The 26,818-nt window shown below is 35.3% G+C and overlaps 2 protein-coding genes across 6 annotated transcripts in view; one reads left to right on the top strand and one right to left on the bottom strand.

The window, feature by feature from the left end:
- Positions 1 to 3,552, top strand: part of AIMP1 (aminoacyl tRNA synthetase complex interacting multifunctional protein 1) — a 41,725-nt gene extending 38,173 nt beyond the window's left edge. For 3 of the 4 annotated variants that reach the window (XM_021100269.2, XM_084970624.1, XM_084970625.1), the window contains one exon: positions 930 to 3,552. In XM_021100269.2, the coding sequence (XP_020955928.1) occupies positions 930 to 1,096 (167 nt within the window). In that variant the 3' untranslated portion in view covers positions 1,097 to 3,552. 4 annotated transcript variants of the gene reach the window in all.
- A 7,151-nt stretch (positions 3,553 to 10,703) lies between these two features.
- GIMD1 (GIMAP family P-loop NTPase domain containing 1) overlaps positions 10,704 to 26,818 on the bottom strand; it is an 83,163-nt gene continuing 67,048 nt past the window's right edge. For both annotated transcript variants that reach the window (XM_084973284.1, XM_084973283.1), the window contains exons 2-5: positions 25,669 to 25,769; positions 24,855 to 24,957; positions 23,019 to 23,413; positions 10,704 to 14,267 (exon numbers count right to left, since the gene is read on the bottom strand). In XM_084973284.1, the coding sequence (XP_084829410.1) occupies positions 14,007 to 14,267; positions 23,019 to 23,413; positions 24,855 to 24,948 (750 nt within the window). In that variant the 5' untranslated portion in view covers positions 24,949 to 24,957; positions 25,669 to 25,769 and the 3' untranslated portion in view covers positions 10,704 to 14,006. The remainder of the gene's footprint in view (positions 14,268 to 23,018; positions 23,414 to 24,854; positions 24,958 to 25,668; positions 25,770 to 26,818) is intronic.

Raw genomic sequence — 26,818 nt, 5'->3', positions numbered from 1 at the left:
CTACGGAGAGGTTATCATATTTAGCTAGATAACCCCAACATTTAAACCGTCCTGCAGTATTTATACGAAATCTTTAAGTGCTGTAACAACAATCTAGTCATTTATTTTTAATTTTTTTTTTAATTTTTTTTATTTTTATGACATTGGTTAATTGAAATTTTTTTTAAGTTGTCATTTCCCCAATACAATTTTTTTTCTACTGTACAGCATGGCGACCCAGTTACACATGCATGTACACATTCTATTTTCGCACATTATCCTGCTCCATCATAAGTGACTAGACAGAGTTCCCAGTGCTACACAGCAAGATCTCTTTGCTAATCCATTCCAAAGGCAAGAGTTTGTATCTATTAACCCCAAGTTCCCCAACCACCCCACTCCCTGCCCCTCCTCCTTGGCAACCACAAACCTGTTCTCCAAGTCCATGATTTTCTTTTCTGTGGAAAGGTTCATTTGTGCCTTATATTAGATTCCAGATATAAATGATATCATATGGTATTTGTAGTCATTTATTTTTTATGTTGAAATATATCACAAAGCATAAGCTGCTTCTGCTATGTGTAAAAATTTAACACATTGTGCGCTCATCTTTTCACATTCTTTCTTTATATGAAGTGATAAAATTAGTGCCTTACATTTTCATTCTAAGTGTATGGGAAAGAAATTCACTGAGCTATATTACCTGCACTGTTTATTATAAGAGTAAAAATAATATCTTTAATATTTTTAAAGAAATGACAAGATATTTTATTTTCACAATCAAGAATATGAATTGCTGACATCATAAAAATAAAATAAGTGTTAAAAGTAAATGTTAAAGTTCTGATCAAGTCTGAAGATCAGAAATTGTATCCAAGACAATTAACTGGAAATCGCTATGGACAATGTATGTAATATGTTAGCTGTGCTTTCTTTTTCTCCTCCAACAGGAGAGCCTGACAAGGAGCTGAATCCTAAGAAGAAGATTTGGGAGCAGATCCAGCCTGACCTTTATACTAATGATGATTGTGTGGCTACATACAAAGGCGCTCCCTTTGAGGTGAAAGGGAAGGGAGTGTGTAGGGCTCAAACTATGGCCAACAGTGGAATAAAATAAAATGCTTCGGTTACTGAAACACATTGGAGAATACTTAATAACAATAAAAGGAAATATATGTCACTTGTACCTAAGATACACCTGACTCATGTTTGTGTTATTTCTTTTCTAGGCTTTCATTGTCTTTTACCTGATGTATATTGTTTTCAGTTGGTTAGAGAAACACTACATTTTTGCCTATGGTTTTTGATTCTTTATGATTCAGGGAGGAAATTTCATGTGCTTTGTGATGATTTTTTTTTAATGGATATGTTGGCTAACCCATTGCTTTTTTATATATATTCAGATAACTTGAACTAGATTAACATTTTGTTTCTTGTTTGTAGACACATGTTGCATGCAACTTGAAGCCCTTGGATTTTTAGTATATTGTGTATCTGTTATAAATGTCTTCTCTTTAAGAATGTCAAGTTAGGATTTTTGTCAGGCTTATTAACTAGTCATTTTATAATGAAATTGAAAATGACCAATTTGATTCTAGAGACCCAAACATTGTAAAAGCTAGGAGACATAGCATTTGAACATTATTACTATTGCTTGTCTAAGTTACCCAGATTTGTATACTTAAGTCGTTAATTTGTATACAGTCATTATTTTTACAGAAAACTTAATTATGTTTTATTTGTATTGCTGGGTAGAGAAAGCTCTTATAGAATGAACAAAAAATAATATCATTGTTAGTGAACTGGACGTAACCCTTCTGGCTTCTGACTGGTATTCAGCCCTTTAAGGTTTTCGACAATACGAGATGGTTTTGGGCCACAGACTAAATAGCTGGTGCCTCTTAACATCTGTGTATGTATTACAGACTAAACCAGGAACAAAAAAGCAACAACTGACTGTCCCCCAAGATACTTTCTTATATAATGTTAACCCTCTATCTTACAGTGAGTACTGACAGTACTAATTATTCTTATAGATAGAAATTCCTGGTATATTATTCTCATGAGATGAGTCATTTTGGGGACATATAAATTTTAATATAAAATTGGAAGGTTTTTTTTTCTGCCCTGCTTCTGTGAAGAGCATTTAGTACTCTTCAGGTACAAGAACATTAAATGTCTGTCAAACAGATAATTCGTTGTTGCTTTTTTAAAAATATGCAGATTCTCATTACACCATTTACAGAGCATTCAACATAACACATTGAATTTAATAAACATGTCAGCAAGATAGGTTTGTATAGGGCATCAGAGAATGTTAGTTTAATGAGATCCTAATGTCTAGGTGATAGCTTGCAACTCTAAAAACCTACATTTGTAGGTGATTCTCAGAGGTGCTAAAAAATCCATAGAGCATAATAGTATTGGTTTTGAAGCCAGATGACCTGGTTTTGACTCCAGCTCTACAGTTTAAGTTGCCTTTGTGATCCAGGGCAACTCTTCAGCCTCTCTATACCTTACTTCCCTCATCTGTAGGTTGGATATAATAATAGTACTTACTTGGTTGAGTTGTGTTAGTTGTGAAAATGTATATTTTTACACATAATAGTTGTATATTGTGTTAAATCAGTTTATGTTAAGGATGTTCCTTTCCAGAAACTAGTGTTCCTATCTCTTATGTCCCTTTTCCTGGTATCATAGTTCCTGACACGTTGAATTCTTGTTCAGAAGATTACTTGGTGTATGTGAAATGGACATAGTTTCTTAAAGAATATTTCATATAGTCCCTGTCTTTCAACAAACCTGATAGTTCTCTATACCAGATGTACTATCTCTTGCCTCACTAAAGAGATTCGTTATTGAGACTTTCTTTTCCCTCCCTGCACTCCCACCAAAATCCAAAATATTTAGATACTGGGCAGCCCTGTTCATTGTTGCCTTTTCACTGGTTTAATATTATTGATAAAGTTTCAAATAGTTTTGTAATTTTCTTAGACTAGGAAGACAATACTTCTAACTGTTGTGTGTTCAACATAAATAAAAGCAATCATATTTTCAAGTTCTTGGTGGACAGAGAGAGGAGCACCTCACTATTGCTTTATGACAGGTCATTAAAAGGGCATGAGGAGTTCCCGTCATGACTCTGTGGAAACGAATCTGACTAGCATCCATGAGGATGCAGGTTCGATCCCTGGCCTCGCTCAGTGGGTTAAGGATCCGCCATTGCCATGAGCTGTGGTGTAAGTGGCAGATGTGGCTCAGATCTGATGTTGCTGTGGCATAGGCCAGTAACTACAGCTCCAATTCGACCCCTAGCCTGGGAACCTCTATATGTCATGGGCGTGGCCCTAAAACAGCAAAATAAATAAATGCGCATGAGTATACTTACTAGGGAAATTATATGTTGTACCTTTAAAAATATAAAAAATATGGTGTACAGTATTAGCTGTGTACTTTGGCTACATAAATTGTGATACAAGTTCTGGTTCTAAGACCTATGCAGTGATGTGTAAACTAAAACTTTATTACCAAGATACAAAATAAAAATTAAGCAAATTAATGTAACTCACCTAACAATAATATTATTGCAAATTTCTGTCTTGTGGAGAAAGCTTTGCCTTAACAAAATTTTAGTTAAGGAAGAACTATTTCCATCTGTAACATAAGTTAGGGGGATAGATTAATATCTGTCATGGATTTTATTATAGAATTATTAGATATTCAATGCTTTATAGTTAAAAAAACCTAAACTCTAGTAGTTCCTGTAAGGAGATTAGGGCAGTTCCTTTAGTGGAGTATTTAAAGAGATTTTAAAGGGAGAGATGAGATCATTAAGCATTCCTTTGGAGTGGTTACAAAGAGAATACATCAAATTTTTTCTTTTTGCTGAAGAAGTCTTAGGAAGAATCACTTGGCAAAACTTGGCTACTGCTGCTGGCAGCAGTTGCCTTTCTAAAAAACCATGTATATGCCTTGATCCTTTGAGTAGTACACTGCTATTGTGGGCACTATTTCTGTAAGAACAGTCTATCTCAGAAGCCTATGTAGGAAGCAGGTCACTAAGTTCTAGATAGGTAGATTGGTAGATAGATAGATAGATAGATAGATAGATAGATAGATAGATAGATAGATAGATAGATAGATAGATAGATAGATATAATTTAAACCAGAGCAACTCTGTAGTTGTACCTATTTGCAGTACTTCTTGGATGACAGCCCAAAATTTTACAATAATAATGAAAATAAAGATAGTTGCTGATGGCGAATATGCCCCTATACAAAACTGGATCTTCTTCAGATACCAACTTTTTGGAATGGAAAAGAATTGGTAACTTATATACATATTGTTGCTTTGTACTTTTTAAAGTTAGGTTTTAACTTATGGATAAGTTTTGGCTGAGATAATTCATAGGAGTATAACTCTTAAAAAAAAATTGGAGAAAGGACCCAGAACAATGAAATAATTGTTAGTTTGAAAGTGAGCCATCTGGAGTTTCATAGTGTGAATTAATTATTGTGTATTATATTTTTTCACTCTTAGGTATTCCCCTGTTTGTTTTTTTCTTTCCCCTTCCTTATTCCCACCCCTCTTAACATACCTATTCCCAGTTCTCTGGATTTTTTGAGTGAAATATGCATGTATGTGTTAGTTTATGTCTCATCAACATCATTTTCTATCTGGAAGGCTATTGTCCTTAGCAACAGCAGCAGAAACAAGCCCAGGGCTCAATAATTGCAAGAAAAGAGAATGATCCTTTTAAATGAAAGGGCTAACTAACTACTTTTCTTGCCTTTCCCATTGCTTCATAATGCTTACAGAATTTTTCAAATAGCAGTTATTAATTTCTGCTCATTCCTACAGTGGCATTCACATGATGAACCTTCCTATCAAAGCTGCTCTGATGAAGTTTTACATTTGTTTTTATAGATTGTCTCATTAGAATATCATACATCCCAGTAGAGAAGTGCTCTCAATATATGCATCCAGTTAACTTTTCAGGCCTCAGATATTTGGCTGATACTTGTTAATTTAAAACCCACTCAACTTTTCACACCTGGGGAATTTGGAAAGAACAGTGTAGGAATCATCCAAAATCAACACCACAATTTGATTTCTCTTTGAAAAGGAGTAATGAAAAATGCATCCCAAAAGTCACTTTTAGTAAGTTTAGCAATAAAGAATGATTCTGGTAGAGATAACTTTTTCTGTAACTTTTGGTTTCATATGAAAGGATAACATTTTCTTTTAAAGCTATGAATTGACAGTAATTCCATGGTGGAAAATTGAGAAACATTTTTTAAATAAAGTTTGAGAATCTGGGAAATAGCAATGCCACTTAAAAACATTATTAGCCTCCTGTAAAAGAATTATGATATGCCTGAAAATCAGTAGAAGAGAAAATCTAAGCACGTTTTTACTTAAATGCAGAGCATAGATAAACATAAAAGGAAGTCTGAAATTGCTAATTGAGCTACTGTAATCTAGAAGAATAAACCTAATAAAGGTCAGAACTGGTGAATATTAGAGATGAACCCCTCATGCCCCAGGATGGGATGTACTAATGAGGCACTAATCCACACAGAAATTTTAAATGTACTATCTTTTTAATCATTAAAATGTTCAAAACACTTTCAGATATAAAGTTTTGTAGAGATTTTTGTCTTCCAGTTAAGAATAGCATACAGATAGGGCACCTAAAGGAATATAAGGAAAGATTACAAATTGTAGAGTTATAATAAGAAAGGCAGCAGAGTACCAAAGATGAACTTTCTGGACATCATTTATTTTCCCTGGGCTAATTCTGGTCACATGGTTGTTCTGTTACAAGTTGTAATTATCTCCAGTAATGATGAGTTTGTTCAGTGGATACACGTGTCGTCATCCAGAAAAAAAAGCTGAATAATTAGCTTCAGGTAGAGCATGGCACAAGATGTCCACTTTCAATGCCTTGCTATTTTTATGGTTCAACTACCACATTTCCAACAAATTATTTGCCTACATCCATTATGTTATTCTGAGGACTTGGAATTGCTATGGTTCATGGAAGACTGTGTCTGGAATTAATGCCTCTGGGATACTAGTTGCACTAAGTGAGATGCTAGAATTCAGAGTATATTATTAGGCAAATGCACTAGCTAGAAAGATGTGAGAATATGAGAGAGAATAATGGTTAAGAATGGACCTTCTAATATGTGTATATTAAATAAAAGAGATAATGATAAACTACAAGGAATGCTCAGTGTAAATCATAAAAAAAGACTTTTGAAACACAAGGGGCAATCTGTAAGGGGAGTCTTGAGTTAAATAATTAACTATCTTAGCAAAATCTAGTAATATGGGGAAAAGAAAAGCATTCCAAAGACTTCTTCCATGGGAAGATGCTGTAAGGAGTAAAGGATAGGGAGGAAATGAAAATTTTCTAAAAATCTTATTTTAATAGTTGAAGGTATAATTTAGTGGAGAAAGCATTCTTGTTTAGGAAAACAGTTCTTACTTTGTTATCAAACAGTAGTAGAGAAGATGAAATTGATTCTGAATTCAAGGACAATAAAATAATTCTTTCTTATATATAATGGTTTTATTTTTTCCATTATAGTTGGTTTATAGTGTTGTATGAATTTTCTACTGTACGGCAAAGTGACCCAGTCACACATATATACACACATTCTTTTTCTCATATTATCCTCCGTTATGCTCCATCACTAGTGACTAGATGTAGTTCCCTGTGCTATGTACAGCAGGATCTCATTGCTTATCTACTTGAAATGCAATAGTTTGCATCTATTAGTCCCACACTCCCAGTTTATCCCACTCCCTCCCTATCCCCTGTGGCAACCACAACTCTGAATTCCAAGTCCATGAGTTTATTTTCTGTGAAAAGGTTCGTTTGTGCCATATATTAGATTCCAAATATAAGTGATATATGGTATTTGTCTTTATCTTTCTGACTTAATTCACTTAGTACAAGAATCTCTAATTCCATCCATATTGCTTCAAATGTCGTTATTTTGTTCTTTTTTTATGGCTGAGTGGTATTTCATTGTGTGTATGTACCACTTCTTAATCCATTCATCTACTGATGGACATTAGATTGTTTCCATGTCTTGGCTATTGTGAATAGTGCTGCAATGAATATACAGGTGCATGTATCTTTCTCAAGGAAAGTTTTGTCCAGATACATGCCCAAAAGTGGGATTGCTGGGTCATATGGTAGTTCTATATTTAGTTTTCTGAGGTACCTCCATGCTGTTTTCCATAGTGGTACCAATTTACATTCCCACCAACATTGTAGGAGGGTTCCCTTTTCTCCACACCCTCTCCAGCATTTGCTACTTGTTGACTTGTTAATGATGGCCATTCTGACCAGTGTGAGGTGGTACCTTATAGTAGTTTTGATGTGCATTTCTCTAATAATTAGTGATGTTGAGCATTTTTTAAATGTGCCTGTTGGCCAGCTGTATACCTTCTTTGGAGAAATGTCTATTCAGGTCTTTTGTCCATTTTTTAATTGGGTTTTTTTTTACTGTTGAGTTTTATAGGTTGTTTGTGTATTTTAGAGATTAAGCCCTTGTCAGTTGCATCATTTGAAACTTTTTGCCCATTTCATAGGTTGTCTTTTTTTTTTTTATGGATTCCTTTGTTTTGCAAAGGCAAATTTTGATTAGGTCCCATTGTTTTATTTTTGTTTTTATTTCTGTTACCTTGGGAGACTGACTTAAGAAAATATTTGTACAGTTGATGTCAGAGAATGTTTTGCCCATATGTTTTGCCTAGGAGTTTGATGGTGTCTTGTCTTCTGTTTAAATCTTTAAGCCATTTTGAGTTTATTTTTGTGCATGGTGTGAGGGTGTGTTCTAGTTTCATTGATTTACATGCAGCTGTCCAGTTTTCCCAGCACCACTTGCTGAAAAGACTTTCTTTTTCCCATTTTATGTTCTTGCCTCCTTTGTCAAAGATTGATTGACCATAGGAGTCTGGGTTTATTTCTGGATTCTCTATTCTGTTCCATTGGTCTGTATCTCTGTTTTGGTACCAGTACCACACTGTCTTGATTACTGTAGCTTTGTAGTATTGCCTGAAGTTTGGGAGGGTTATGCCTCCTGCTTGGTTTTTGTTCCTCAGGATTGCTTTGGCAATTCTGGGTCTTTTGTGGTTCCATATAAATTTTTGGATTGTTTGTTCTAGTTCTGTGAAAAATGTCATGGGTCATTTGATATGGATTGCACTGAATCTGTGGATTACTTTGGGTAGTATGGCCATTTTAACAAGATTAATTCTTCCAACCCAGGAGCATGGAATATTTTCCATTTCTTTGAATCCTCTTTAATGTCCTTGATTAATGCTTTATAGTTCTCAGCATATAAGTCTATACCTCCTTGGTCAGGTTTATTCCTTGGTATTTAATTTTTTGGGGTGCAATTTAAATGGTATTCTATTTTTGTATTCTTTTTCTAATATTTCATTCTTAGTATATAGAAATGCAACTAATTTCTGAATGTTAATCATATCCTGCTACTTTGCTGAATTTGTTCATAAGTTGGAGTATTTGTTGTGTGGAATCCTTAAGTTTTTCTATATATAGTATCATGTCATCTGCATAGAGTGACAATTTCACTTCTTCTCTTCCAGTTTGGATACCTTTTATTTCCTTTGTCTGACTGCTGTGGCTAGGACTTGCAATACCATGTTGAATAAAAGTGTGAGTGGTCATACTTGTCTTGTTTCAGATTTTAGCAGGAGGTCTTTCAGCTTTTCTCCATGGAGTATTATATATGCTGTGGGTTTGTCATAAATGGCTTTTATTGTGTTAGGTATGTTCCCTCTATACTCACTTTGATAAGAGTTTTTATCATGAATGGATGTTGGACTTTGTTGAACCATCCTTGTGAACCTGGGATGAATCCCACTTGTCATGGTGTATGATCTTTTTTATACGTTGTTGGATTCATTTGGCTAAAATTTTGTTGAGAATTTTTCCGTCTATATTCATCAAAGACATGGGCCTATAATTTTCTTTTTTGGTAGTATCTTTGTCTGATTTTTGGTATTAGGTTGATGGTGCTTCATAGAATGTCTTTGGGAGTGTTCCTTCTTCTTCAACCTTTTGGAAAAATTTAAGGAGGATGGGTGTGTGTTCCTCTTTGTATGTTTGGTAGAATTCACCTGTGAAGCCGTCTGGTCCTGGACTTTTGTTTTTAGGCAGTGCTTTATGACATATTCAATTTCATTTCTAGTGATTAGTCTGTTTAGTCAATCTGTCTTTTCTTGATTCAGTTTTCGTTGGCTGTAAGTCTCTAGAAAGTTGTCCATTTCTTCTAGGTTGTCAAATTTGTTGGCATATAATTGTTCATAATATTCTCTTGTGGTTTTTTGTATTTCTGTGGTATGCATTTTGATTTCTCCTTTTTCATTTCTTATTTTGTTTATTTGGGTTTTTTCTCTCCTCTTCTTGGTGAGGCTGGCCAGAGGTTTGTCAGTTTTGTTTACCTTTTCAAAGAACCAGCTCTTGGTTTTATTGATTTTTTTTCTATTATTTTTTGAATCTCTATTTATTGCTTTCCTCTCTGATCTTTATGACTTCCTTCCTTCTGCTCACTTTAGGTTTAGTTTGTTCTTCTTTTTCTAATTTATTTAGATGGTGGATTAAGTTGTTGATTTGAGATTTTTCTTCTTTTTTGAGGAAGGCGTGTATCACTATGAATTTCCCTCTAAGCACTACTTTTGTGCATCCCACAGGTTTTGAATGTTTGCGGCTTCATTATCATTTGTCTCAAGGTATTTTTTTAATTTCCTTTTTGATTTCCTCATTGATCCATTGGTTTTTTTAGTAGCATGTTGTTTAGTCTCCATGTAGTCAGTTTTTCTAATTTCTTTTCCTGTGGTTCATTTCTAGTTTCATTTCGATGTGGTCAGAGAAGATACTTAAAATAATTTCTATATTCTTAAATTTGTTGAGGTTAGTTTTATGCCCCAGTATGTGGTCAATCCTTGAGAATGTTCCCTGTGTACTTGAAAAGAATATACATTCAGACTTTTGGGTGTAATGTCCTGAAAATGTCAATTAAGTCTAACTTGTCTACTGTGTCATTTAGGATCTCTGCTGCCTTATTGGTTTTTTGTCTAGAGGACCTGTTCATTGATGTGAGTGGGGTTAATTCTTAATGGGTATGAATTAGAGTAGGACTTCCAAATTATCAAGAAGAAAAGCTGAATTAATAGTAACTTCATCAAATTGGCAAAACTAAGAAAAAGAAAAATGTAAGAAATGAAGTAATATAAAATAAATAATAAACTTAAGATGGATAAATATCCTGTATGCTTTTATAGGAGGATTTAATATAAAATGTCATTTGTACACACACTGCAAAATAATTTTTTAGTTAGATAAAACGTATCTGAAAATATATATATAAATGAATGATTGGGAGTAGCCAGAAAGTATTTTGAGAAAAAAACAAGAGAAATGTTTCCTCTTAGGTATCAAGAAGACTATAAAGCAATTTTAATTAAATCATTATGGTATTGACAGTAATATAAATAAAATAGATAATGGAATAGAATTAAGAATCCAGGATAGATCCATAAATAAAGGAGGTATATATTTATATATCTATCTCAGTAGGAAAGGGATGAAATATTTAATAAATAGAGCAAATACTTTTGGTACCTATCAAAAAGGAAATGAAACTAAAACCCTATCTTATATCATGTATACAGAAATATATGACCATAATAAAATTCACATTTATTTTGGCAAATGTTACCATACAGAAAACTGAAGGACAAAAATGTAGAATAAAGAAAGTTTACAACATGAAAGACAGAGGACTAATACCAATATATAAGTTGAGTTTTTGCAATTTACCAAGCAGTAAGTACTAAGGAAAAAGTATTCTGCAACACTTGTTAAAGATGATAAGGCAGACTTTATTCAGGACCATCACAATAGGTATAGGGACCACTGGAATGGAAATTTACAGTGGAGGAGAGAGATTAGGCTCAACTCTGAATACAGCATGGGCAGTAAGGCAAAGGAGCAGGGTGGGGCTAAGTGGATGGAAAATTACTAAGAGGGAACCACAAGGAAGGGTCAGAGGGAGTCTGGGTAAACCCACCTAACAGGATCTTTACTGAATACAGGTCAGGGTGATTAGACAAGGAACCTGATCAAATATTGAAGGTAGAGGGTTCTGTAGAACTGACTTAGGGTTCTTGCTAAAACCAAATTTAAAAGAAGTAGATGGGCCTAGGAGAAAGTTATGGAGCCTGACTAAGGTTTTTGTTAAGCAAAGAACATTTATGTGAAGTGATCCAATAGAAAAATGACAAAAAGAAAAAGTATGAAGAGACAGTTTCATGGAAGAGTAAATCTAAATGACCAATGTGCTTATAAAAAGATGCTCCAATTCAATAGTAGTCTGGGAAATGCAAATTAAGGTAAACAGTAAGATACGATTTATATTTACCAAACTGGTGTTAGCAATAGGTGTGTAAGATGATAACATTGTTTGATGACAAGAATATAGGAAAAGGGTTTTCAAATGTTTAAAATTCGTTGCAACATTTATGAAAACAAATTTAGATACATAAAAATTAGAGTGTATATGTAGTTCAATTCATAAATCCCACTCTTGGAAATATAATTTCCAGAAAAAAAGTCAATATTATATTAAAATATATGTACGAGCATAGTTATTGGAGCATAGCTTTGGATGTCAGAAAACTGGAATGCACATCAATAGAGGAATATTTACATAAATTATTACATATACACCCTGAAATGTTATGCATTCTGCTATGCGGTCTTTAAAATGGGTGAATTAAAGCTAAATTTTAGAGTTGGAAGAATTTATATGAGGTGATGTTAAGTGAAAAAAGATACTGTAAAGAATATAGTATGAAAATGCCTTTTTTTAAGCCCCACGTATGTTTTTGTGTGATTATTTGGACATGCAGGAAATACAAATAGTGTATACCATGCTTTTGTTGACTTGAGCTATCGATAATGGGCTGATTTGCATGAAGAAGAAAAGAGGTAAAGGCTAACTGGAAAAAGCAAAGTCTGACTACTAAAGTCAAATATGTAATACGATCCCTTTCAAGGTTTTATATATAAAAATAACAATAACAACACAGAGAAGAACATCACAGAAGTCTTCCTCTTTGAAAGTAGAATCATTAACCTTAGGCCAGCCTCGGAGATCTTGAATCCTTAATGATTCTGTACATCCTTTCCTGAAGCTAATTAGTATCTGTGTTCTACAAGGGTTAGCTGACATCATATGAATGAAGGATGTGAAAGAGTCAAAACATGAATTTTCCACTCTTCGTGGAAACTAGTCACTGCAGTTTCAACTTTTTGGCCTCAAATCTCTTTCCCTGGTCACCAAGCCACCAACCCCTAGGAAAGTGTCATTTTTTTACTTAACTCCCAAACTCAGCTGCACTATGGAGACTCCCACTTCACAATCCTGGGCCTACAAGAATAGGAGGGGGCCATGAAGAGAAATAGATACTGTTTCAAGTTGGGATTTGTATCATGCTTTCCCTTAGAAACACTTTATAAATTCGTGCTAGAATTCAAGTAATATTATACATTAAGTATGCTTTTGAGGACTAGTCTGGGAGAATAACCACAAGCTATAATCCTGTTTTTAACGGAAAATACAGTATACTACACACTACAGACAAACAAGCAAACAACAACAAAAAACCCAAACAATTTACAAATTAACTTGATGAGAACAAGCTGTTTGTAAATTGGGGACTATCTTAGAGAAAAGATTTTATAAATGATAAAGTTCATGTACAAATGTTAAACATGGGGGTGATCTGATTTTGACTTGGTGATGAACTTGGCCCATGTGATTGACCAGAATTATTTTCTTTGGCTCCCCACTGCTGTCTTTGAGATTACCCTGGAGCACTGCGCTAAGCCAAAGTGACCAGCCTTCCAAGGTAAACTGGAAACCTCTTCAGTCAAAGCTTTATTCATATTGGTTATTACAATTGTTACATTTATTTCTGCTGCAGTATTTGGCTCTAAGCATTTACCTATATTTCCAAACCTAAACAGGAACCAGAGGTTATAAGATAGTGGAAGAGGAAGTTAACATTTGTTGGGCATCTACCATGTACTAAGTTGTTTAATCATTACAGTAACTATGAAGTAGGTATTTTCCATGAGGAAAAAGACCTTCACAAGTTTTTAATTTTTCTTGCCTAGTATCAAGTAAGTAGTGGAACAAGCTTTTCAAATAATTTATTCATTGCTAACTTTTATTTAAGTATAACAAATATACTGAACAGTTCATAAGTCAGAGGTGTTGTTGAATTTTCACAAAGAGAACACAGTCTGTGAAACCAGCTCCAGATCAGCAAATAGAACATTACTGATCTCAGAAGCTTCCCTGTTGCTTGCTTTCCCTCACTATCCCCTTCCCAAGGGTTACTACTCTCTTCTGATGCTTCTCATATCAGAATAGTTTAAATTACATTAGTTTTGACTGTCTCTGAAATGTATACAAATGAAATCACTTAAGTATGTGCTCTTTTATGTCTGGCTTCTTTCTTTCAGCATTTTGGATAATTCATTCATCTTGTTAATGCAGGTGTAGTTTGTTCATTCTCATTATTTTATAATATTTCATCGTATGAATATACCACAGTTTGCTAATCTGGACATTTGGGTAATTTTTCAGTTTTCAGCTATTATGAATAGTACTGCTAGGAACATTCTTGTATACATACATGTCTTGTAGTATACACATGTGTATTTTCCTGTTGGATATATATTTTGGGGTTTAACTACTGTGTCATAGGATTTGCCTTAGAAATCTTTACTCCTTTATTTTATTTTTAACTGCCAAACTGCCGTTTTTCAAAGTGCTTATACCAGTGTGTCTTCTCCGTGGCAGCATATGGAAATTCTGATGATCCGTATTGATCTTACAAAGAAACTTTTGAAACCAGGTTGCTAACTCTAAAACCCAGCACCTAAATCTTATTTAAACCTTTCACCTAAATCTTATTTAAAGTTAAGAACTTGGTAACAATTTTCTTTTATAAATTCTATGATTCTTTCTAATATTTTTAGTCTTTGTTCATTAAGTGAGTCTCCTTTTTTATACTGGAAAATGTATTTGTGTTGAATAGACTTTAGCAGAGTTAGCAGTGTATCAGAGGCCTCACGTAAATACTCTTCTTCACTGAACCCAGCCTCTTCTATTTTTTCTGCGTGAGTGAAAAGAATGGCAGTATAATTCTTCCAGGCTTGTCCCAGAAGTTCCTGAAAGAGAAAAGAATTTAAATGGCTATTTGCTTTGCACTGTATTTCTTCAAGATAAGCAGAGGAGATACTATGGTTTAAAAGACAGTCAACAGATTTGTACTTCATTATATTTCTAAAAACTTCATTTTATTTCTTTAAACAAATGGAGAGAAATTGTGGGCTTTCTTTTTAAAAAAGTCTTTAGTTCTCCATTTTATTTTTTGTTATAATTTATGTATATACAACCTCAAAACTGCATATTATTGGAGTTCCTGCTGTAGTGCAATGGTACCAGCAGCGTCTCTGAAGTGCTGGGGTGCAGGTTTGATCCCTGGACCAGAACAGTGGGTTAAGAATCCAGCCACAGCTGTGGGTAGGTCACAACTGTGGCTCAGATCTGATCTTTGGCCAGGGAACTCCATATACCACAGGGCAGCCAAAAAAGAAAAAAAGACAATCTGCATATTATCAGTGCTACATGTGATGTAGTTACACTTACAACATTCAGCAATCATTTAGACTTGCCTGCCAACCTGAATTGTTAAAACCACTGAATTCCTTTAAGTCAGAGGACCTTGCCCAGGCGAATTGTTGTATCTTTTTTATGTAAGAATGTTGTGTTATCATCATCAATCAAAGCATTTTCTAAGGATTTATAATTATATAACCTGGTTACAATCTATTGATTAATCAAATGACATGTAATGGAAGTGCTAAGATTGAAATACATTTGGTAACTTGGAACAACTACAAAATATTTCTGTGATTTTCATCTTCTTCACATGCCTAGAATCAAACCCAATTTATTGGATGACTTCCTCTACTGTGGGTGGAAAACACTGGTATTCTTTTGTTTATTAATGTGTAGAAGTTGGTTATGTAATAAATTCTTGTTTGATTAGTGAAAATAAGCTGATATGAAGCAGAAGTAATAGCATGTGGCAGATCATTCATGCAATATGAAAGGTGTCTGGAAGTAACCATTTAACTTTTTTCAATATATCCAAGGTTATATGAAATCAAGACAGTGTGATAGTAAAATTCCCTCCATTCCAAACTCTCCCATTACAAAAATATTTACAAAGCTGCTACCAGTTTATAATAGCAAGAAAAGTATGAAATGCTTAGTAGTAAACATAACAAGAAATATCCAGGACCTTTAAAAATTAGAAGAAAAAAAGAAAAGAAAAACTTATATTTAGTGCTAGATATTATGCTAAGCACTTTACATACTTTATCTCTCTTGAAGTTTAACATGATAATTTATGGGAGATACTGTTATTACCTCCATTATGATATGGAGAAAGTAATGCAGAGAGGATGAGTACCAACCAATAGGTGATTAACACAAAGTCTAGTTTATAAAAATCTTGAAAAAAGTGAAAGCTTGAGAAACTGTTTTGAAGGTATATAACAAGTATAAGATTCATATTTATAATATTGTATAATTGAAAAGAATGAAAAGAAGGGGGAGAAGAAGAAACGAAGAAAAGAGAGGAAAGGATGGCGGGAAAGAGGAAGGAAGAGTCAGGGCATATAAATCTAATATGAAAATATGGGGACTGTGGGACCATGTATTTAAAATTAGAAACATCTCAAGACTATGGTTATCAATTATAACTCCTAATAAGTCTGACTTTTATCAGAGCTATTTATTTTTACCATTATCTCTATAATTTGATCTTCTTTGAAGGCAAAGTCTGTGTCTTTCTATATCAATCAAAGGCTCTAATACATTATAAACTCTTGATAAATATCTGTTGGATTAATGTGGAATTTAGACCCTCACCATCATCTCAAATAGAAAGTTTTGGGTTTCATTTATTAGTTTTGAGGGCTCAATTTTGAAATTTAATCTTTGGGACACACAATTGTACTTTTCCATAAAACTTCTCTGTTCTGTAGTTCATTATCACAGATTCGCCTGTAGTCTGTGCTTTCTATTTTGTATTCAGAGAGACTCTCTCAAGGTATAGGTCCAAACTTTTTCCTTATATATTTCTAATCTTAGAAATGCCCTGCTTCACAACTCCCTTGTGGCTCAGCAGTTAAAAGATACGGCATTATCCCTGTCTTGGCTGTAGTCACTGTGACATGCGACATGGATTCCGTCCCTAGCTTGGGGAACTTCTGCATGCCATGGGTGCAGCCCCCTCTCCCACCAAAAACTGCTCTGATTCAAGAAAATCTGAGTTGACATTTCAGGATCAGTAATAATTATTTTAACAGAAAGAGTCTATACATTACAAAAGAATTTTCCAAAGAGGTACTTTAATTGGCATTCTCATGTACCTTTAAAACATAAATTAGCAAAACTTTAAACCCAGCTTTTAAAGAACTTGTGTAAATCTAAGTATATGTGCAATGTCGACATCACCTTTTATCTAACAGTGACATAGCAAAATTACCAGACCTTTTCAGAGTTTTTTTGTATATTCTCTATACTCTAACATATCTCTCATGGGAAAAAAAAAGTCAGAGGATTGCAAAATAAGTAAGGGATGTTGTGAGCTGAATTGTAATCCCTCTCTCCAAGTCAATGTGTTGAAGGACTAACTTCCAGTACCTCAGAAGTGACTTTATTTGGAAATACAGTTCTTGCAGATGAAGTTAATTCAGAGAAGATCATTAGGGTGAGCCTCTAATCCAGTATGTCCTTACACAACAGAAATTTGGAAAGAGACATGAATACAGGGAGAACACCAGGTGAGCATAAAGACATCCACCTATAAGCCAAGGAGAGAATCCTTGGACAGATCCTTTACTCACAGTTCTCAGAAGGAACTAACCCTGCTAACTAACATCTGTTTTAGACATCTATCCTCCATAACGGATAGACATGAAGTTTCTGTTGCATAAGCCACCCAGTTAGTGGTACTTTGTTATCGCAGCCCTAGCAAGTTAATCCAAATGGTTGTTGAAAAATTAAGGAACTGCTAAATATATCAGGTCTAGTTTCTGGGAACAAAAATATTTCTGGGCCATTTGCATCTGAATCACTTGGGATACTTGCTAAAAAAAAATGCATCAAAATCTTTAGGAATGGAGCCTGGGAATGTGAATTTTAAAAAGCACATTTAAGTGATTTATTCCTTCCTGCAAATACTTATCGAGGGTTTACTTTGTTCCAGTACCAAGGAGTGTAACAAGACATACATTTTCTGCTTTGATTTAGTGGAGATTCTTGTTTACTAAGTGAACTTAGGGCTAAGGAAGAGGGACAGTCAGGAAGAAGAAATACTTTCAATTAACTGTATCACAAGATAGAAAATATATTGTCACTATAGAGGCAGACATTTAACTTAGTTTTGGGTGCAGGGTGGAAGCTTTCTGGTGTATGATGATGCCTCAAGCAAAGGAATTACGAAGGGAGTTCACAGGCAGTAAGGACATACCAAGTAAAGAAAGTAATTGAGCACTGTTGGGAAAATTGTATAGTCTTGGGGTTTTACTTCTATACAAGGATAACTATTGATCCTTCATCACTCTTGTCTCTAAGTTTCTCAAATTTAGAGCCAGATCTGATACTCACCCAGTACATTATTGATATATTCATATTGATTATCATTGATATTGGAATGTTTCATACAAATTAATAAAGAGTGATCACCCTTAACCCCTTGAGTGCTATTCACAGACCTACTCCCTGGGTATTAGTTTATGCACAGGCTATATTTGTTATTAAATATTTTTACAGTATCACCATAATAAAAATTCATGCTCAATAAGCTGTTTAGCTTCGTGGTTCTCTCTTGAGTTATATATTTTAACAGAATTCTCCTCTTGCTAGGTTAGTACTTATTACATTGAATAGTATAATATTCACAGCAAGTTTTTAGTTCCTGGCTTTCGGTATTGTAACTTTAACATATTCCCTTTTTGACTCCATCAGACATTTCCTATACTTTAAACCATAATACCATTTAGGAAAAATGAGTTAAAGCACCTAAGGATAATAGATTTGTAAGCTTGACACCACTTACGAGTCCATGTGTTCAGCCACTGGGAAGTTTTTACATGTAGATAATTATTTATGAAAGGATGCTCATGTCCTAAACTGTGAGAGAAATTGCACATTTGAATTACCGCCAAAAATAGAAGAAAATGGTTGATTTAGGTTGTATTCTTTAGATTGATTTTTGGCTGGAAAATGGTTGAATATTTGAAAGTAATGTCACTTCGTGTATAGTTATCATGTTAGTGGCCAAACATGTTCTCTGTGGACCCAGAGAAAGAATAATCATGGTTGATTGATACCTCACATAAAAATCCAAAAGCAAGATAAGTTAATGTAAGTTATCTGGTGTTAATAATTTAAATATAATACTGAGCTACATGAAAATTTTATAATCAATCATGAATTGTTTGGTTTCAAAGTGCTAATGGGTATGAATCCATCTAGGCCTTTTGGGACAACTAGTTAGGGTATAAACTTTGTTTTCCAGGAATTATGTTCATTTTCCCAGGACCTCACCAGCCCTGCCCCATTTGTTTGTGGTTGATGAAATCATAGCATCTGGACTTTTTCGGGGGAAACTTTTTAAAAAGCCAACTATTACATCAGCTGAGAAAAAAAATTATCATGGATCAGGAGGACAATAAGGACCATTCTTTATATTTTATGCGATTTCCTTACTCTCTTCCCTCTTAAAGCACTACATTTTTCTTCTTAGAGAGCCAAAACTGAATGATAAGACCTCGTTAGATCAGATTTAGAGAATAGTCAGTCTTACAGATCATCTGTCCAAATTGTCTTATTTTACAGATGAGGTTGTTAAGGCCTTGTGCTGTTAAATGGCTTGGCCAAAGCCACAGAGCTGATTATTGGCAGGCCTGGGTTTGTAACAGAGGTCCCCTGACCACCAGGGCCATGTCCTTCCCACTGAATTGCAGCTTCTCAGTTTAACATTACTAAGCCAGTGATTTTTTTCTCCCCAGATTTTTTTTCTAAATTAATAAGGAAGTTCTCATAAATCAGGCCTGTCTAAGTTTGATTTCACCCTTACTTTCTCCTGAAACCTATCAAAATAACCCCAATAAAGGCTGCACATATGTCCCAATTTTAGAATAAGACAAATACTAACAGTAAAGTCATAATGATCATAGTTAACATTTACTATGCACTTGCCATGTGCCAGTGTCTTATTTAATTTACTGTTATGATAATATGGCCTTAATCCCAAAAGTAACACAGTAAACTATCCTTTCCCAATTTACCAGTGAACAGATTGACGTTTAGAGAAGTAACTTGCCCGAGGTTAAAAGCAACTGGCTAAGGAGGAACTTGAATACAGGTGTAACTTACTCCAGGACCCATGCTTTTCACCTCTCTACTATGTTGCTCATATCTAGTAGTACATGTGAATAAGTACTCTTCACAATCTAGGTAGTAATGATGATAGTAAAATAATAATAGTAATGACAATTTTATGTGAATATACTGTGAACCTGCTATAAGCTGGGCACAATGCCAAGCACATTATGTTTATTAAGTATAGCCCTCAGAACTCTTTAACATAGGTAAATTATTTTATAAGTGAAGAGCTGAAGTCAAGAAAGTCTTAATTGCATGTATAGTCATACACCTAGAACGGTAACAGGCTTATTTTTCCAACAAAATTCTATTGAACAGCTAAGCCCATGATCTCTGTTTAGTATGTTCAAGCCTTGCATTGGCCTTTCTGTGCATACCTACCTATAATATCAGCAGTTAAGTTGTTCACTTGAGATCAAAATGCATATTTGAAGCCTGATTGTATACAGTAATAATACATGCAATACAGTAATAGCTATGGAAAGAATTTAGTCAATTCCTGGATTCAGTTCCTACAGAAGTTTGGCTACATGCTATCACTTTCTTTAAGGTGACTTTTTTATATATGCTCCGATCCATTATTTGGGAATTTTTTAAAAAAAACATTCAAATGATAGGTAACATTCACATGAATTATTCCCATTATTTCCCAATTTGGGGGAGATGACTCACTGATGTCATTTGCTTTAAATTAATGAAGGCCTAACATAAACAAAGAAAAAGGGACATTTGAAGAAACATTTCAGTTGTCACAGCTGGCAGCTTATAATCCCTCTGTAAAATATTAGAGCACAAATTGAGAGCTATTTAAAGAGACAATAGGGAGTTCAGGAAACAAGAGGTCACTTCTCTGGCACTGGCCTTGCAGACTCCTTCCATGGAAGGCATCAGTACCCCCAGAAAGGGGGAAAGGAAAAGAGAAAAGGCAGATGTTCTAGTCCCCATTTTGCATGAGCCAGGAAGAAAAAGAAATCCAGGGTGTGTCTGGAAGCAGAAGACCTTAACAACTCCTTGCTCCTTCCTAACAGCTGCTGGTCCTGTTGAGTATTCAGACATTATGCAGCTGCTCCCAATCTGTGAGCACATCCAGATGGCTGCCACTAGTATGTGAGGCACCTTCAGGAAGAAGGTCATAATCAGCCAGGCTGTGCTTAGGCCATCCTCAACCTAAGATCAAGGTGTAAGCCCAGAGTATGGGACTGCAGTACCCCAGGGGTCACGGCCCCTCAGAGAATTACAGAATCTTGGCTGCTGCATTCTTTTGGGAGAGAGAATTTATTTATTCTTGGAAAAAAATATTCTGGATCTGAGTTTTGCTCTAGCCCATCTCCTGTCTGCCTTCAGCTCCTGAATTGGACACTGACTTAAGGAAGGCAGCCATAGAGAAGAAGGCTGGATGCCAAATACCCTTTAAAATGATCAGCGATATGTATAAATCAAGTTCATTTGTATTAAAAATTAGAGGATTACAATATTGTTCCATATCCTAAAACTGGAAAAATCTACTTCCAAAATGTATATGTTTTAAAATATCCTTTTTGGCTCAGTATAGGACCAAGCAGAAAGAAAAATCTGGAGACATATGGAGAGAGTCAGGTTAGTTTTTGAGAAATATTTATGCATTTACTGAATTTACTGAATTACATCCATCTACAGCTTAAGCTAAATGACTATTTAATGGCAGCTTTAAATTAATTTTTAAAACTTTAAAAACTATACTGACGGTAGGGCTGCAGTGCCCTCCCCCCAACTTGATTTCTACCAAAAATATCATTTGAAATGCAGGGTTTAAGAGGTTGGGGGAGATTTATGGGCTTTCTTAGATTCCGCATTGTTTCTTAATTACAATCATCTTCTCTTCTTTGCTTTTGTACAGAATGTCCTTGACTTTTCAGGAGTTGGATGATGAGGATTATTTTTTATACTCTTGTCACCCTAATTTTTTCCGCTAGTTTCTTGTGATTACACATATGGCTTTTTTTTTTTTTTTTTTTTTTTAAGAAACATGCAGTTACTGAAAAACAAAAAAGTGCGTCTGTCATTTAGAACAATCTTATGCCTTTACAGTTAAAGGAAAATATCTTTCTTTGAAGTGAAGCATACTATCTTTCTATTTGTAACAGATTCTGCATCAGCATAATCAGAGATTGGACAGAAAGAAAAGTAGCATTTATACAAATTCATTTGGAATGAAAAATGTCTACTCTCTGTTTTTTGTGTAGTTTACCTGTGGACTTTCTAGTTAGAGATGAGTTCTCTGAGTTCAGTGACATAATAAGACTAGTGAGTAATACTAGTCAAGTCTAGTAGTTAAATTTGAGTGGCCCCAGTCTAGAGAATCAAGAAATTGAATAGACTAGAGCAGCTCAGTTTGTGGTTTCCAGGAATTGTTGGTTGTACATGGGCCTGGCTCATATATGTATATATTCTGTATGCAGATATTATTTCCTCCATCTCTTAGCTGTGGCCATACCCAGGACCTTTCCCTTCTCCCCATCTCCTCTCCCAGACTGGCTGATTAAGCTGTTGACTTAGTGACATAATAAGTGGACAAACAAGGATGAAACACTAGGCAAAGGTGGCATGTGTTCATCCCAAGGTCCCTGAGATCATCTTATGGCTAGAATGGAGCAGTTACTGACCATACAGTGGATGAGACAAGCAAAGCCTCTGACATTCCTGCTATCTTTCCAATAAAGTATAAATCTTCTGTGAATGTTTACCATGGTGTAGGTCTCAGAGATGCCTCCTTTTTCTTGGATTGTGCTGTTTTGGCACAATGTTGTCTTAATTTTGTTTATCTACTTGTCTCTCTGAGACTGTGAGCTTTTTGAAGGCAGGGATCATATATTACCAACTTGTCAATAAGCTCTGAGCCAGAACTCAATACAGTGTTCAATGACTGCATCACTGGGCGAGCCCCCATTTGTTGGTGACGTTGTGCCTTGATGGTGAATGGACATAAATCAGTATTTTGGTTCAGTGGTTCCCAAATATGACTGTTTTAGAGAAATATATGGGAAATTTATGCAAATATAGATATGGGAAGCTCCACTCTTGAGAATCTCTTTCAGTAGGGCTTGGATGAATCTGTGTTTTTAACAAGCAGCTCAGCTGATTCTGATGCAGATAGTCTGAGACCATGCTCACTAACTTAATGAGACTCACAATTCTTAGGGGTCTAAGACTTGGTTAACCTCTGAAGTTCAGTATCTCATTTTTAAACTATGACTCACTTGTAAAATGACTGACTGAATTCCTCCAAAGGAAGTTGTAAAAAGGACTCTTGGTGGGAAAATCAAGTAATTTTTATCAGTTATTTCTATATGACCAGCACTTGTTTTAAACTTACTTTAAAGCTACTCTTTTAACCAGTCTTTCATAGTTCTTTCCTATTACAATAATGCCCTTCAAACGGGAATAATGCCATTAGTGTAAATGCTTCTTTGTATTACCTGAATCAGCTGGACTGGGGAAGATTCTTCCTGTCCACAGAGAGGCACATCTGCTCTCTGGACCAGCAGGGCAAGGTGAAGACCCTCCTGCCCAAAGTGACGTGCCAGGGCCTCTCTGACCTCCTGTTTCACATGCTTCTTGCTCAGCATGCTGTGTGGATAACCTGGAGTGTCCAACACCTGGACCTGCAGGGTTATCTCTTGCCCCCCTCGACGCATGAAGGCATGGAGGTGACAACTGCGCCCAAGAGTGCAATCTTTGGTCACAGAACTTGGAGAAAAGCTGCTGTGGAAGTCAGTGCTTCCCAGAAGAATGTTCCCAGCAGAACTTTTTCCACTTTGAGTCATGCCAAAGAGGGCCAAGTTGATGGTCAACTTGTTGGAGTCCATTATGGCTGTAGGTAAACAAAGGCTCAGTATAAGGGATCGGCTTCTACACTCACCCATTGTAAGGCTTCTTGCAAGGCTTAGAGCACTCCAAGTATTTCCTTTAATTTATATACGCCTCGTTCATAGTGCCTAAAGCATGGAGGAGCACTCTAATAAAGATGAAAGTGACAGAGGAAAGATGGAAATAGTAGTACAAAAAAACCCAAATTACATGAAGATAATGTAAACCATGTTTAGGAAAACTATGTTAACTTATCAGTGTGATAGGTGAGCTGCTTTAGGAATGGGTCCTGAAGTCCCCTCAGTTCATGAGCAGAGGTAGCAGCAATATTTGAAAATTATTCACTCTTGGAAGAGAAATAGGAACAGTACAGTGGAAGAAACAGCCTTTCTTGCATTTTAAACAATGTTCTGTACCTCCCCACTTGCTATCTCCCCATCCCTTAAATACACAAGTGGCATCTGCAAAAAATTATCTTTCCTGACTTCCTGCAGGCTTCTCGCCTATGAATCATGAATAATATTAAAGGAAGACTTCTGTTCCTGTTTATTAATTTTTTTGTAACAACCAGGCAACATTCTGATGAAAATGAGAACTACTTGTAATTTCTTTTATGAAATAATCATGTCCATGGTTCCTTTTGACTCTTTAACAAAGACAGTAAAGTATTGTGCAGTTCGGTTAGGAGGGAGGAGAAGCTTGAGATAGTCTATTCCATTTACAACACTCCTAAAATGTAGCTAACTTTTTTGCACAGAAAATAAGCCCCTTATAGCATTTTAAGGTCATCCATCATTTTCATTAGATCAATAGGCAGGAGTTCCCATCGTGGCTCAGTGGAAATGAATCTGACTAGTATCCACGAGGACGCAGGTTCCATCCCTGGCCTCACTCAGAGGGTTAAGGATCCAGCATTGCCATGGGCGGTGGTGTAGGTCACAGAGGCCGCTCAGATCTAGCGTTGCTGTGGCAGTGGCATGGGCCAGCTCTGATTTGACCCCTAGACCGGGAATCTCCATGTACCACGGGTGTGGCCCTAAAAAAAAATAATTAAATAAAAAGGCAGAGCTACTGACCAATTGCCAGACGTGCTCAATCTGCTGATTCAGAAATAAAGCCATTTAATATTGCATATTTATTATTTATTGCTTATAACTTATACTTCTACTATAAAGTTTTAAGTACCTCTGGTCTTTCTTGGTCTCTAATAGCCTTCACCCCAATCTCTCCAGACCCTGATATGAATGTCTTGAAGGAACTTCACACCTCATACAAAACCCACTCATCTTAAGGGTCCCAGTAGGAGACTCTAGGTCACCCAACTCATTCAGCTACGACAGCTGCACCACAATCACTCAGATTGCTTTTTAATCCTGAATTAGACTATGATTTTTTTTCAAGAATTAATTACAGAATCCCAAACAATTTGCAGTATAATCACATACCTTTTCTAACCTTAAAAATGCTTTCTCCGCAAAGACTTCCTTCAGGCTGGTACAGTTGCTCTTTGGTCTGAACTTCAACCTCTGACAGTATCATTGCACCACTCTGAGATTGACAATATATGTATTTTATTTAGTTAATCTATTACCAGGTTTCTTTCTATAAATGATTAGTTGTTTTCCTCTAATCAGCACTGACTTCTTTTTACGTCACCTGACAGACTTGTAATTTCAGTAGGCACTTCCTGAAACTTCTATTCCCAGGATTAACTTCTTTGTTTACAAGCATTGATAATAGATAGCAATTTATCTTATAGCCTAAAGAAGTGTAGGATTTGCAAGTATTAAATAGAAGCTGGACATTTGAAAGCAATGGTCACATTTTTTTCCATTGTAATTGACATATCACTACTTCATTAAAAAGTTTCAACAAACACATATGTGATATATACGCCTTATATTGACTTCATAACAGTATTTAGTTCATACATTCAAAGTTCTCTAAGAACACTCTTGGCTATTTCCATCTAATCGAAGTTTATTATACTGATGTTATAATTAGCATGATAGTATCAGCACATGCGGTTTTCATATCAATGAATGATAACACGGGTCAGAAAAAGAGTACAGTTAACTATAACATAAGGCCAAATAAATTTTACTTAAAAATTGGTATTTCATTTTGTTATTAAAAGCTTAAATTTTATTCCCCCCCCCCATTTTTTAGGGTATAACCCCTATTTTCCAACATCCTTTCTTAGTGTATAAGATGTAGAAATCTTCATATGGTTATATTCTGGTTCATCTTCTTGCATACCTCTCAAAAAGTCTGTGAAGTATGTATTTCTGTGGAAGGAATCTTGGAGACATCTGGAATGCCTTATGACTTCATGGGAAGAAAGTTAAAAAGTCTTCTTCCTGTGTGGATATGACAAGGAAAACACAAACGAGATTCAGTCATCTGACAAGCACATTTGGCCTTCTTGAATGAAGCAGAAAGAACCTCCCCCAGGTGGCAGTAGCAGCCTGTTTCCTAAGAAGTGATTTTGAACCAGAATTTATTTTCATTTTCTTCCTCAAACCATAAACTGACATTCTTCAACTAGGCAATTTACATCAACACATATTAATTGTGTGGAAAATCTTTTGAATAAAAACAAAACTAAGCCTTTGTCCCTGTGTCCCTTATAGAAAGTGATAAGTGTGAAAGTCCTTAGTTTTCAAAGTATCCTCTTTGAAATTATAATTTAAATCATTTGCTGATTGCCAACAGTTGATGGTTTAAAAAATAAAGTTCAGAGTTTATATATGTGATGAAAAGTTCCAGTGAGACAGCAGAATTTAAAAATAATATTCAACAATATTCAAAAATAGCATTTAATGGAGGTTTTAGATCTGAGTCAATCAGAGATCATATAGAAGGGTAATGCATTGATATTAGATAATGTTTAATGATTGTAATTCTTTTTTTTTAAATTAGGGTGAAAAAAACAACTTGAAATATTACTGTCACTCTTTTCAGTAACTTGGCTAAACATAATGTAACAAGGATAACTTCAATAGCTAGCTCCAGAATTTCTCTGAGAAAAGGGACTGTCTCTGTTTGAGAAAAACAGTTTAATTAGCTCCTTGAGGTAGAAAAGAGGATCCTGAGAACATGAGGCTAACTCACTAACAATGATAATCCAACTGCTGGGGATGAGGGCGGATCCCCCCCAAAACCGTAGAGAAGATCAGGGTATGTAGAGGATAGAGAGAGGGAGGCAGGGAGGGAGGGAGGCTGGGATAGAAGAGGAAAGAGGAGAAGAAAGAGGAGGGAGAGGAGAAGGAAGAGAGAGTGAGAGCTATAACATCATAATATGAAAGGAAGCTGGATCTCCCATTTGTGGAAGTGACCAAAGGACTATGTTAGAAAGAGCAAATGTTCAATTTAATTTTTTACATTTCTGGGATCTAATGTCAGCCGT

Source organism: Sus scrofa, chromosome 8 (genome assembly GCF_054392235.1).
Source record: "Sus scrofa isolate SSC_HxYL_T2T_F1_AM1 chromosome 8, Sscrofa_HxYL_maternal_Yorkshire_Landrace_v2.0, whole genome shotgun sequence".
NCBI classification, from domain to species: domain Eukaryota; kingdom Metazoa; phylum Chordata; class Mammalia; order Artiodactyla; family Suidae; genus Sus; species Sus scrofa.
Note: the sequence above shows the minus strand (reverse complement) of the source record. Positions and strands in the feature narration are given on the sequence as shown.